Raw genomic sequence first — 13,087 nt, 5'->3', positions numbered from 1 at the left:
AATTGTCGTTGTTTTAAGCCATTATGCTTTGGATAGTTTGTTATGCAGCAACAGATTTCTGAAACACTCTTCTCCTTCCATTTCCTTCACTTGATATGAAGTGTGTCCTTGAGTGAGTGAAGAGTGAGCAATGAAAGTGTCAGGCCAATGCAAGCATAGGGACTTTTCCAGCTGTTATTGCTGAGGCAATTTACTTATTTATGCCATGGAGATATATCACTTCTGGACTGTCTTCTGAGAGGTAACTATGTCACTTTTATGGTCAAGACACAGGGGACCTAGAACCATGTCTGGAGCCTATGGCCAGGTGCAAACTCACAACCAAACATTTTAATGTAGATGAATAAATATTAAATTGAGCATGAAAGGCAGGCAGCCTTCTATAGAAAAGAATTCAAAAAGAGTATAAATAGCTGTTGGGATCAGGCAGAAGGAGCAACCACTTTCTGCCTGGCTCTGCCTGGACTCTGCAGTGTTAGAGCTGCCAACTTGTCACCTTTTCAGGTCCTGCTCTCCACTCGTATTTGTAACATGGAACTCATCCCTGCAGCTACAATAATTAGACCGGGGTGTACACCTGATCGATGAGTAGCCAATCTATTAACGACTGACCAGCAATTTATCCAGGTATCTACCTTGGGAATCTGAACTAAGATATAAAGAGACTGTAGCATGCACTTGGACAGAAAGGCCATGAAGGAATCAGGATGGGATAGCTGTTCTCAACCATGTATATGCTGATGAGTAAGTAGAGAGCTGGTTTGCAGAAAAAGTAGTAATGAGAATTCATGGGGGGAGTGAAAGACAAAGAGAGGAAGAAAAGGAAGAGAGAGAGAGAAAGAAAGAAAAAGCTAACAGTTGCTCTATTCATTGACTTTCCAGTCCCCAGGTTTGTAAATTTCATTTCATTTCATTTAGGCCAGGGGTGGTTGTGGGATGGAAATTAACAGAAAGGAGAACTTTTCTTAACCTTTGTTTAAGGGTCCCTTAAAAGATCACTTTTGGTTATAGGTTTTGTTTTGAGCTTCTCATTAATGAATACCTCAAAACAATGAGAGTTTTAGGGATTGTTTCTCTAAAATTAGTTCTGTTGTGTTGTTTGTTCATTAAGAGGAACAGCATCACTGTGGGAAAGAGCTCCCATAGGCATCAGAAGGTCTAAGCAGATACTTCTTTATCTCAGATGAATCAGCAAGAAACAAATTTAGGGCAGGAGGGAGCACTGGATAATCACAGGCTCTGAGTTTTTCTAGTCCAGGTTCAACCACTCTCAGAAATTAGTCCTTTCACCTCTCTAGACCTCTGTTCCTTCTACTGCACTATTCAATGGTCACAGCTTTAACATTCTGTGAATATAAAATATCTAATCAGGGTCAACTGGACCAATAAGTAACATCATGATAAACGGAGAAAAGACTGAAGTGGTCAAGGATTTCATTTTACTTGGATCCACATTCAACATCCATAGAAGCAGCAGTCAAGAAAGAAATCAAACAACGCATTGCATTGGGCAAATCTGCTGCAAAAGACCTCTTTTAAGTGTTATAAAGCAAAGATGTCACCTTGAAGACTAAGGTGCGCCTGACCCAAGCCATGATGTTTTCAATTGCCTCATATACATAGGAAAGTTGACAATGAATAAGGAAGATTTAAGAAGAATTGACGCCTTTGAACTATGGTGTTGGCGAAGAATATTGAATATATCACGGACTGCCAAAAGAACGAACAAATCTGTCTCGGAAGAAGTACAGCCAGAATGCTCCTTAGAAGCAAGGATGGCAAGACCACATTTCACATACTTTGGACATGTTATCAGGAGGGATCAGTCCCTTGAGAAGGACATCATACTTGGTAAAGTAGAGGGTCAGAGAAAGAAAGGAACACCTTCAGTAAAATGGATTGACACAGTGGCTGCAACAATGGGCTCAAGCATAACAATTGTGAGGATGGCGCAGGACTGGGTAGCGTTTCATTCTGTTGTACATAGGGTCGCTATGAGTCAGAACCAACTCAGTGGCATCTAACAACAACAACAAGGGTCTTGTCAAAAAATGTCCTCATCAAAAACATCTCATTCTGCAGAAGAAAAGTGTGCACTGGACAAAGACCCTGTTGCCTAAGATCTGGAACTTAAATTTGTAGCAATTTCTAATACCTAAGCACATGAAGTTTTCTTCCTGATTGTACAATAAAGGACAGGAAGTGAAAAGGAGAACACTGTCAATGCTCGAGTAAAGTCAGAGGCTCATTTAGGATACACGCTAGATGTGGAAAAGCAAAAAGATAACCAAATTTGAACCTGAACTGATCTGCATGTGATGTGCTACCAAGATGTCAAAATACTGTGTCTCAGAATTAAATCAACAACTTGCCTTTTCTATTACATAAGTATTGTAGTAAAATTTGACCCAAATATAACAAATGCTAAAGTTTGGTATATTTTTTAAAGTATCTTCAGGTAAACCCTATACCATTTGAACAGATCTGATCGTTTATATGGCAATGCTTACATCCTTAACTAGGCTATAAGCTCCATGGGGAGAATGCCTGTACCATAACTCCACCATAACCGCCCCCCCCCCCACACACACAATTTCAGTCATTTTCTTTGGGAAGAGATAGAGGAAAGGTTACAAATGCTTCCTTCACTAGCATGTATGTATTCATTCATGCATTCATTTGACAAACCTTTTTTTGACTGAGCATCTAGTATGGACTTGGCCCAGACCTAGGGAATTCAAAGGCGAATAAGACATGCCCTTTGATTTCAAGAATTCACAGTCTGACAGGGAGAGAATATACATATATTTTACTAAGTGCTTATGCAATTTTAGAGGGGTACCTGACAGTATTAAGAAAGCACAGAAGAGGGGGTGAGGAGGATAGAACGGTTGTTAGGGAGGTTTCCTGAGGGGACAACCCAGGCCAGGAGACATGGAGTAGGGGGGCGGGTGTGGGGGGTATGAAGCCCTGCATTCGTGGTGGAAGAGGTAGGCCTGGCAAAGGTCCAGAGATAAGAAATGGCTTGGACTGTGAGGGGAACTCTTTCTTAAGTGTGGGGTACTAGTCAATAGTGGAACACAAAGCCGTGTTTTTGCCTGGAGAGAACAGAGAAGGGGAGAAAAGGAGTGAGCAATAAGAATTTCATGGTCCTTCCTGTGTCAGCAGGAATTCCTCTTCCCTCACCTCTTGCTTCATAAAACTGAAGTCTAAAGGTCGACTAGGGCTTCCACCCGTACCTAGAACTTGGAAACTGAGAACCAGGGCCAGAAAGAAGTGACCGTCAAGCCCACCTTCCTCCCGGCTAGAGGGCCCCTCGAAGTGCCAAGCAGGCAGTCGGGACCGTAGTCCTAAAGAAAGCGGCGAGGAGAGACAGTGATGGAGGGAAAGAGAGGGAGGGGGTGGAAGGAGAGAGGGGGAAGAAGCAGGCCTGCGGCCGTGCGTGCGCGAGCGTCGCCGGCCGGCCGCTGGGGGCCCGTGGCGGAGCGGCGCGTGGATTGGCGCGTGCGTACGTCGGCCTTTCTTCCTAGGCGGGCTCAGGGCTGCTCGAGTGGCGTTGGTTGGCTCACTAGCGCTAAGCGGCCATTGGCTGCGGTGGGTCGTCAGGGCGATTGAAGGGAAAAGAAGGGGTGTTGGGCCTGGCGAACGAACCGAGGCTGCCGAGAGCTGGGTGGCTCCTTGGGCGGTATCCGGAGAGCAGCGGGTCCGAGGTACCCGGGGTTCACGTCACACTTCAGGAGGTGTCTGAGCTACTGAGCAGGCGAGGAGTGGCGGCCAGCAAGACCCGCGGGCCAGGACCATGGGCTGCTTCTTCTCCAAGAGGCGGAAGGCTGAGAAGGAGTCGCGGCCCCAGGGCGAGGAGGAGGGACCGAAACAGTACAGCTGGGACCAGCGCGAGAAGGTAACGAAAGCCTTGTAGCCCCTGGCCTCGGCCCTCCAGAACCGCCCTGCGAGGGTCCCTTACTGCCCGGGAGGGCTGAAGGGCCTGACCCAACGTTTGCTGCATCTCTCTCTCTCTTGAATGCGTGTAGCTGAAGTCGGGGTCCCTGACTTTTGGGGGGGCATGAAATGCAGCGGTAGAGAGGGCGGCCCGGATAGTTGTGAAGTGAGAAGTGCTGAAAGGGGCCTTACAGCGTTGTCCACGTAGATGGACCCCTAGAGGTTCTCCCTCGGCTTAGCACCTTGACTTGGCGCTGACCGCCGTCCGAGGCTGGACTCAGGGAATAAAGGAGAGCAGAGAATGCCCCGAATCTCAAATCAGCTCATTTCACCGGCTGTGCCGAGAGGGTTTTTTTCCAGTCCTCGAGTTACACATGAGGCTGATTGTCATCTCTTTCCCGGCTCATGTTCTGTGGCTGTTTTCTCTTTTGTCTACCCTCCCTGGTAAATATCTCTGGTGCTTCATGATATATTCCACTACTGACTTTTCTCGGTTACTGAGTGGACTGTAATGTATAGCTTCGTTTTCCCTCTTCTTCCAGTTATCCGAAAAGAAGAATGAAAATCGAATCAGTCTTGGAATGTGTGTTAAGACTGTAAGGTGAAAATGAGCAGCATAAATCAGGCAATATTTTACTATTGCTTTAAATGAATGAAAACACCCTTTAGACTTTTATATATATAGCCAGAAACCTAAAGCTTTGAAAACGTCCACTAGTTCTTCCACAAAACACACTTGGTCATAAATTTCATAATACTTCCTCTTTCTACGTAGTTCTTCATTTGTGCTTAGTAAAATATTTTGATAGACTTATCAGTTATTTTTCTCTTCCAAACAAAATGAGAGATTTTAAAAATAATGAGTGCAGCATTTGATGGCATACGTCTTTACTCAAAAATACTTTATAATAAATTTCTTATTAACATCTTCAGTACTATAGACATTTCTGCATAATTTTCGATCCCCAGCAAAGTTTACTCATGTAAATTCGGTTCTCCGGGTGTCAGATTTGAGAAATTGTAAGCTTTTTGCAGAATTTATTACTCTTCTTGGGTCGAGTGGTATATTTATTCATTCTCTCTTATTCATACTTGATAGCAGCATTTTATGATATAGGAAAGGAAAGTAATGTGCTTTCTGTCACATAAGAAGATAGTTACTTGTTTTGAAACTGTAGGCGACAACTAGATTAAAGTGCTTTTATTTTTTTTATTTAGTCTTAGTTGTTCTCTCATTACTTCATAATAATTGTCTCACAGTTAACCTTTACTAATAATGTTTTGGGTTAATTGCAATCTCTAATGTTATTCCTTTTTTTTTTTAAATAAACGGTTGGGTTATGTCATTTTTTTCTTTTCCTTTCTCGCTAAGTAAACACATTGAAAAATAGAATAGTGGACACCAACATCCAAGCTTTTTCCCCCAAAAAAATGAATGTTTAGTAAACTTTTCAATTAAAGGCATTGTTTCCCACTTAGAGGGAATATTTTTTGGAAACACTACTAGGTACTGTAGTTGTAGAGGTGTAAGGGATGTTACTTAATATGTAAAATAAACTCATGCTTCTGGATATGTGTACAGTAACAGTTAAAATCTTAATCAACTCAACTAATTAAAATGTTTTAACTAAATGAGCATTATAGTCTGAAAACAATCCAGTTTTTACCAACAGTTTACATGTATAAATTCAGTGACACTGTTTACATTCTTCAAGTTGTACATCCATTCTCGCTATCCCTTTCCAAATTATTCTATCACTATTAACATAAACTCATTGTCCCCTAAGCAGAAACTCCCATGAAAGCAATCCAGTTTTAAAGTATTTTGAACTGTTAGAGAAAGGGAATTACCAGCTTATATTTTGAGACAATGGAGATACCACATTTCCCAACATTGCTTTTTTTTTTCGTAATTACTAGGGATTCACTCTGTTGTTGTTGTTGTTAGTTGCTGTCAGTCAGTTCTGACTCATGGCAACCCCACGGGTGCAGAGTAGAACTGATCTTTAGGGTTTTCAAGGCTATGACCTTTCTGAAGCAGATCGCCAGACCTCTCTTCCAAGACACTTCTGGATGTGTTCAAACCGCCAACCTTCCAGCTTGTAGTCAAGCGCTTAACTGTTTGCACCACCCAAGGACTCCTAGGGATTCACTCTAGGGTGCCTCATCTAGGATAGCCTGTTAAATTTTTATTGATTAAATTTTTTTTCTAGTTCCTTACCTCCCATAAGGCTGAATTGAACTAGTGTACAAATATCTGTATTAGGTCAATGATACTTTTTCTGATTTAGCATTGTCTTGTTTTCTCCTAGAAGATTTTAATTGTACCTTAAAGGAATAGAATGCAAATACAGCCTAGAGAACATAAATAAATATGTTACATGTATATTAACAGAAATCATTTGTTTTAAAGCTTTAGGCTTCTGTAATGTGGTCACGGAGTATATACCGTTTTAAAGTTATATACGATAATTAACCATTCAACTTGTAAGACTTTAGATGTAAAAACAAAATGCATTGCCTGAAAAAATTCCTTGCAGCTTGGAAAAGTAGTGTTTAAAGTTTTCCTTAGGTTGTATAATCAGTGTATCTTTATTGAGGGGCACCCCCTGGGTTTTGGGTTTTGAATTGTGTAGTTGGGTCAGTCTTAGGGGACTGAAGCTAGGAGAAATTGTCTCAATTAGAAAGAATGTTTGGATACTAAGTGTTGTCATGGCAACTGACATACTGTAATCAACAGCGTGTGAAGCTCAGTTTCTATTGCTGCTGACTTTGAAAAAAATAAGCTTACTGTACAGTTATTACATTGATATGATGAGAAATATTATTGGATTGTAAGATCTGTGTTTAAATCATTTGGAAGTATATGCATATGCTCTTATCCTTGTTAATAAGTATGCTGCTTTTTATACTAAACCTAAACCCACTGCTGCCGAGTCGATTCATCTTTCTCTAGAGCGGCTGGTGGGTTTGAACCTCCAACCTTTTGGTTAGCAATCAAGTGCTTTAACCACTGTGCCACCAGGGGTCCTTTGCCTCCTATAACTAGGCAAATTATTCAGTATATTTGTACAGTATACAACACCAAGGAAGACTCAGAATTATAAGAATTATCCCTGCCCTCGAAGAGCTTGCTGGCTTTTTGGAATTAAAACATACAAAACATTTGAGTACAAACAAGGTTAGGATGAGTGGTACGGAAAAGCAGTTTTCATTTTCCAGTTATTCATACCAATACTTCTCCCTCCTAGATGAGGGAAATGAGGATTAGTTCTCTAAATAATGTTTGCATAAGTATGAAACTTGTCATTAGAATACCTATATATAGCACATCTTGCATCTACATTTGTCTCATATTTGATAGAAATAATACTAAACAAAAAGCCTTATACCAGAAATGCAAATAACTGCATTTTATTCAGTGTATTTTCTGTTGTGTAACTTTGGGTAAAGCAGCCAATTTGCACGTTTCAAGTTCCTTGGCTATAAAATAGGACAGTGCTAAAGATTACTTATGTTGTTTAATAATGTAAAGACCTATCCTGAGAAAGAGGGGTTAGACAGTATAATGGTTACCTCAGAGGATAGAACTAGGACCAGAAGTTGGGCAGGACAGAACTGGTCTTAATATAAGGCAGATCATCATTTTCAGAGGCGTTCCTCCGTGGAAGGGGTGACTTTGTGAGGAGCTGATCTCATACTAGTCGAAACATTCAGACAGAGGTTAGAAAAAAGTGTTAGAAAAAAATGTCTGCATTGCGTGGAAGGCTAGATGCTATTTTTAACTAGATGCTATTTTAGTATGTAAGGTGTTCTGTTTATCTATTGTTGCATACTAAACCACCCCAAAACTTAATAGTTTAAAACGGCAGCAAGTATTTCTTTTGCTCACAACTCTGCAATTTGTGTGAGGCTTAGCAGGCTTAGCTTTCTGCTGCATGTGGCATCAGCTGTGGCAGCTTGACTGGAGGCTAAAGGATCTGCTTCCAAGGTGGCTTAATCACATAGCTGGCTGGCAAGTTGATGCTGGCTTTAAGCTGGGAGCTCAGCTGGCGCTGAGAACCAGGGGCCTCTCCTTGTAGCTTGGACTTCCTCACAGCATGATGGCTGGGTTCCAGGGGCAAGCACCCTAAGAGAGACTGGTAGAAGATGCATGACTTTTTCTAACTAGTCTCTTAAGTGACACAGCATCATTTCTGCCACATTCTGTTCATTGAGGCAGTCACAAAGGCCCACCCAGATTCAAGGGGAGGGGACACAGCCTGCTTCTTGATGGGAAGAAGGAGTGTCAAAGAATTTGTGGACATATTTTAAAACTTCCATATAAAGTTTTTTTCTTTTTTAAGGAGATAATTAGTTCTTTTTTAAAACAGCTTGATTGACATATAATTCATATACCATACAGTTCACCCATTTGAAGTATACAATTCAATATTTTTAGTGAGTTTACAGGGTTGTGCAGCCATCACCACAGTCTAATTTTAGAACATTTTCATTCCCTCCAAAAGAAACCCTATACCTGTTAGCAATCACTCCCCATTTCCCCCTCTCTCCAGCCCCTGGAAACCTCAAATTTACTTTCTGTCTCTATAGATTTGCCTATTCTGGACATTTCATATAAATTGAATCATACAATATATGGTGTTTTGTGTCTGACTTATTTCACTTAGCATGTTGTCAAGGTTCATCCATGTAGCATGTATCAGTACTTCATTTCTCTTTATGCCTGAGTAGTATCCCATTATGTGGATATACCACATGTTTTTAATCCATTCATCAGTTGACAGGCATTTGGGGTGTTTCCACTTTTTGGCTATTGTGAATAATAGCCAATGCTATAAGCATTCACGTACAACTTTTTATGTGGATGTATGTTTTCATTTCTCTTGGGCATATACCTAGGAGTGGAATTGCTGAATCATATGTTTAACTTTTTCAGTGAACTGTTAAACTGTTTTCCAAATCAGTAATACCGTTTTACATTCTCACCAGCAATGTATCCAGTTTTTTCATTCACATAAAGTTTTGATAAAGGGAAAAGCATAGAGAGTGGAAAGTGTATGGAACTGGGGTTTTAATTTGTTTCTGTACCCAACTGCACCTAACTGGTAAAGTCATTTATCTTTTCCAGCCCTCAGTTTCCTAAGATCTCTTCCAGTTCTCTAATTACATGAGCAGCTCATGAGGGAAGGGGTAAGCATTGTTAGAGGCATTCAGGCAACTCCAAACAAAGGGAATGTGATGGGATTAAAAAGATTACATTAGATGATATGGAAAATCCTTTCCAACCCTAAGATTTCATAATTCTGTTCTGTGATTATATATTTAACAACATAGTGAGCTAATATAAATATTGTACTTCACGGTCTCTCACCATCAATGTATATACGGTAAGCTCATGGTACTGGTATTTATTATTTCTTTAATTATGTGGTGCTGCCATTTTCATTCATGAACTAACTGTTCAGCTATATAGATATATAATCCTGAAGCTAATTTAATGAGGTTTAAATTTGTATGTACGTATAAACTGAAACCCATTGCTGTCGAGTCGATTCTGACTCGTAGTGACCCTATAGGACAGAGTAGAACTGCCTCATGGGGTTTCCAAGGAGCCGCTGGTGGATTTGAACTGCCGACCTTTTGGTTAGCAGCTGTGGCTCTTAACCACTTCAACACCAGGGCTCCATGTACGTATGAATGTATGTATATATGTATTTATTTTAATCAAGGTGTGATTCTACACATTACAATTTACCCTTTTTTGGTGAACAGTTCTGAGTTTTGATAAATACGGTCATGTAACTGTCGCCATAGTGAATATATAGAACAATTCCATCATCCCAAAAAATCCCCTCATACTCCATCATAGTCAACCCCATTCCCCAACCCCTGATCAGTTTTCTATCTCTATAGTTTTATGTTTGTGAGGATGTCATATAAATAGAATCATACAGGATGTAACCTTTTGAGTCTGGCTTTTCTTTCACTTAGCATGATGAATTTAAGATTCATCCTTGTTGCATGTATCAGTAGTTCCTTTTTACTGCATTTATTATTCCATCGTATGGGTGTTCCATAGTTTATTTATCCATTCACCAACTGAAGGACATTTGGGTTGTGTCCAGATTTTTGTAATTATGAATGAATCTGCCATAAACATTTATGTACAGATTTTTGAGTGAACATAAGTTTTCATTCCACCTGAGTAAACACCTTTGCCTGAGATTGCTGAGTCATATGGAAATCGTTATGTTAAACTTTGAAAAACAGTTTGGAAGTTTTTTATAAAGTCGCTGTACCATTTTGTATTCCCACTAGCAATGTATGAGAGATCTAGTCGATCCTCATCCTCACTTGGTATTGTTAGTTTTTTGTTTTTTAATTTTAGCCATTTTAATAGGTATGTAGTGGTATCTCATTGTGGTTTTAATTTGTGTTTCCCTAATGACTAATGATGCTAAGCATTTTTTCATATACTTATTTGCCATCTGTGTATCTTGTTTGGTGAAGTGTTCATTCAAATCTTTTGCCTATTTTTTAAATTGGGTTATTTGTGTTCTTATTATTGAGTTTTGAGAGTTATGTATTCTAGATGCAAGTCCCTTGTCATATGTATGTTTTGGAAATATTTTTCTCCAATTTATGGCTTGTATTCTCTTAAAAGTTTCTTCTGAAGAGCAAAAATTTTCTATTTTGATTAAAATCCAGGTTTTCTCTTTTATGGATTTTGCTTTTGGTTTCATATCTAGGAAATTTTTTTTTTGTAAATTCAGTTTCTTATTGTTGTTAGCTGCCATAAAGTTGGCAGCAACTCATTGCAACCTCATGCACGATGGAACAAAATACTTGGTTGCAGATGGGACCATTGAAATCCATAGGGTTTTCATCGGCTGCTTTTCTTTTGTATTTTTTTAACTATGTCTTTTTTTTATTTTTTAATGGTATGGTTTCATTTATATAAAATGTCCTTTTTAGTTTGGTTTGGTTTTTACATGTTCACTTCATTTCTGTTTACCTGGAAATGTCCTAATTTCGCCATCACATTTGAATGAGAGTTTTACAGAATATATTATTCTTGGTTGGCAATCTTTTTCTTTCAAGGTTTTGTATATGTCATGCCATTGCCTTCTTGTAGGCATGGTTTGTGCCAAATAATCAGAGTTTAGTCTTTTTTTTTTTTTTTTTTGGTAACCTTTTTCTTTTTTTTTTTATTGTACTTTAGATGGTTTACAGAACAAACTAGCTTCCTCATTAAACAGTACACATATTGTTTTATGACATTGGTTAACAACCACACAACATGTCAACACTTGCCCTTCTTGACCTTAGGTTCCCTATTACCTGTCCCTTCCTGCCTTCTAGTCCTTGCCCCTGGGCTGGCGTGCCCCTTTAATCTCATTTTGTTTTATGGGCCTGTCTAATCTTTGGATGAAGGATGAACCTCAAGAGTAAAAAGGGTGTCCGTGGGCCATACTCTTGGGATTTCTCCAGTCTCTGTCAGGCCAGTAAGTCTGGTTTTTTTGTGTGTGAGTTACTATTTTTGTTCTACATTTTTCTCCAGCTCTGTCCAGGACCCTCTGTTGTGATCCCTGTCAGAGCAGTCAGTGGTGGTAGCCGGCCACCATCTAGTTGTACTGGACTCAGTCTGGTGGATGCCATGGTAGTTGTGGTCCATTAGTCCTTTGGACTAATCTTTCCCTTGTGTCTTTAGTTTTCTTCATTCTCTCTTGCTTCCGAAGGGGGGAGACCAGTGGAGTATCTTCGATGGCCGCCCCCAGGCTTTTAAGACCCCAGACGCTACTCACCACAGTAGAATGTAGAACATTTTCTTTATAAACTATGTTATGCCAATTGACCTAGATGCCCCACAGCCCTCAGCCAAGCAATTCAGTCCCTCAGGGAGTTTGGATGTGTCTGTGGAGCTTCCGTGACCTTGCCTTGTACAAGTTGTTCTGGCTTCCCCAGTATTGTGTACTGTCTTACCCTTCACCAAAGTTACCACTTACCTATTGTCTATTTAGTGTATTTCCATCCTCACCCCTCCCCTCCCTCATAACCATCAAAGATTGTTTCTTTTTGTGTGTAAACTTTTTCATGAATTTTTATAGTAGTGGTCTCATACAATATTTGTCCTTTTATAATTGACTTATTTTGCTCAGCATAATGCCCTCCAGATTCATCCATGTTGTGAGATGCTTCGTAGATTTATCATTGTTCTTCATGATTGCATAGTACTCCATTGTGTGTATGTACCATAGTTTATCTATTCATCTGTTGATGAGCATCTAGGTTGTTTCCATCTTTTTGCTATTGTGAACAGTGCTGCAATGAACATAAGTGTGCATATGTCTATTCGTGTGATGACTCTTGTTTCTCTAGGATGTATTCCGAGGAGTGGGATTGTTGGATCATATGGTATTTCTATTTCTAGCTCTCTAAGGAAGCACCGTATCGTTTTCCAAAATGGTTGTACCATTTTGCATTCCCACCAGCAGTGCATAAGAGTTCCAATATCTGCAAAGCCTCTCCAACATTTGTTATTTTCTGTTTTTTTTTATTTGTGCCAGTAATGCCAGAGTGAGATGGTATCTCATTATGGTTTTGATTTGCATTTCTCTAATAGCTACTGATCATGAGCATTTCCTCATATGTCTGTTAGCCGCTTGAATGTCTTCTTTGGTGAAGTGTCTGTTCGTTTCCTTTGTCTATTTTTTAATTGGATTATTTGTCTTTTTGTTGTAGAGGTATTGGATTTTCCTGTAGATTTTAGAGATCAGACCATTGTTGGACATGTCATAGCCAAATTTTTTTCCCAGTCTGTAGGTTCTCTTTTTACTGTTTTGGTGAAGTCTTTTGATGAGCGTGTTTAATTTTTAGAAGATCCCAGTTATCTAGCTTATCTTCTGGAGTTTGTGTGTTGTTAGCTATGGTTTTTATCCTGTTAATGCTATGTATTAGGGCCTCTAGCATTGATCCTATTTTTTGTTCTATGATCTTTATAGTTTTTGGCTTTATATTTAGGTCTTTGATTCATTTTTAATTAGTTTTTTTGTATGGTGTGTGGTATAGGCCATTTCATTTTTTTGCAGATGGACATCCAGTTTTGCCAGCACCATTTGTTAAAAAGACTGTTTTTTCCCCATTT

The 13,087-nt window shown here is 39.7% G+C and overlaps 1 protein-coding gene across 1 annotated transcript in view; it reads left to right on the top strand.

The window, feature by feature from the left end:
• Positions 1–3,642: 3,642 nt before the first annotated feature.
• Positions 3,643–13,087, top strand: part of RP2 (RP2 activator of ARL3 GTPase) — a 54,346-nt gene continuing 44,901 nt past the window's right edge. Inside the window, exon 1 of the mRNA XM_004376906.2 lies at positions 3,643–3,901. Coding sequence (XP_004376963.1) covers positions 3,800–3,901 — 102 coding nt within the window. The 5' untranslated portion in view covers positions 3,643–3,799. The remainder of the gene's footprint in view (positions 3,902–13,087) is intronic.

The sequence above is a fragment of the Trichechus manatus genome, unplaced genomic scaffold, assembly GCF_000243295.1.
Source record: "Trichechus manatus latirostris isolate Lorelei unplaced genomic scaffold, TriManLat1.0 scaffold00046, whole genome shotgun sequence".
NCBI classification, from domain to species: domain Eukaryota; kingdom Metazoa; phylum Chordata; class Mammalia; order Sirenia; family Trichechidae; genus Trichechus; species Trichechus manatus.
This window is presented reverse-complemented; position numbering and strand designations above follow the sequence as displayed.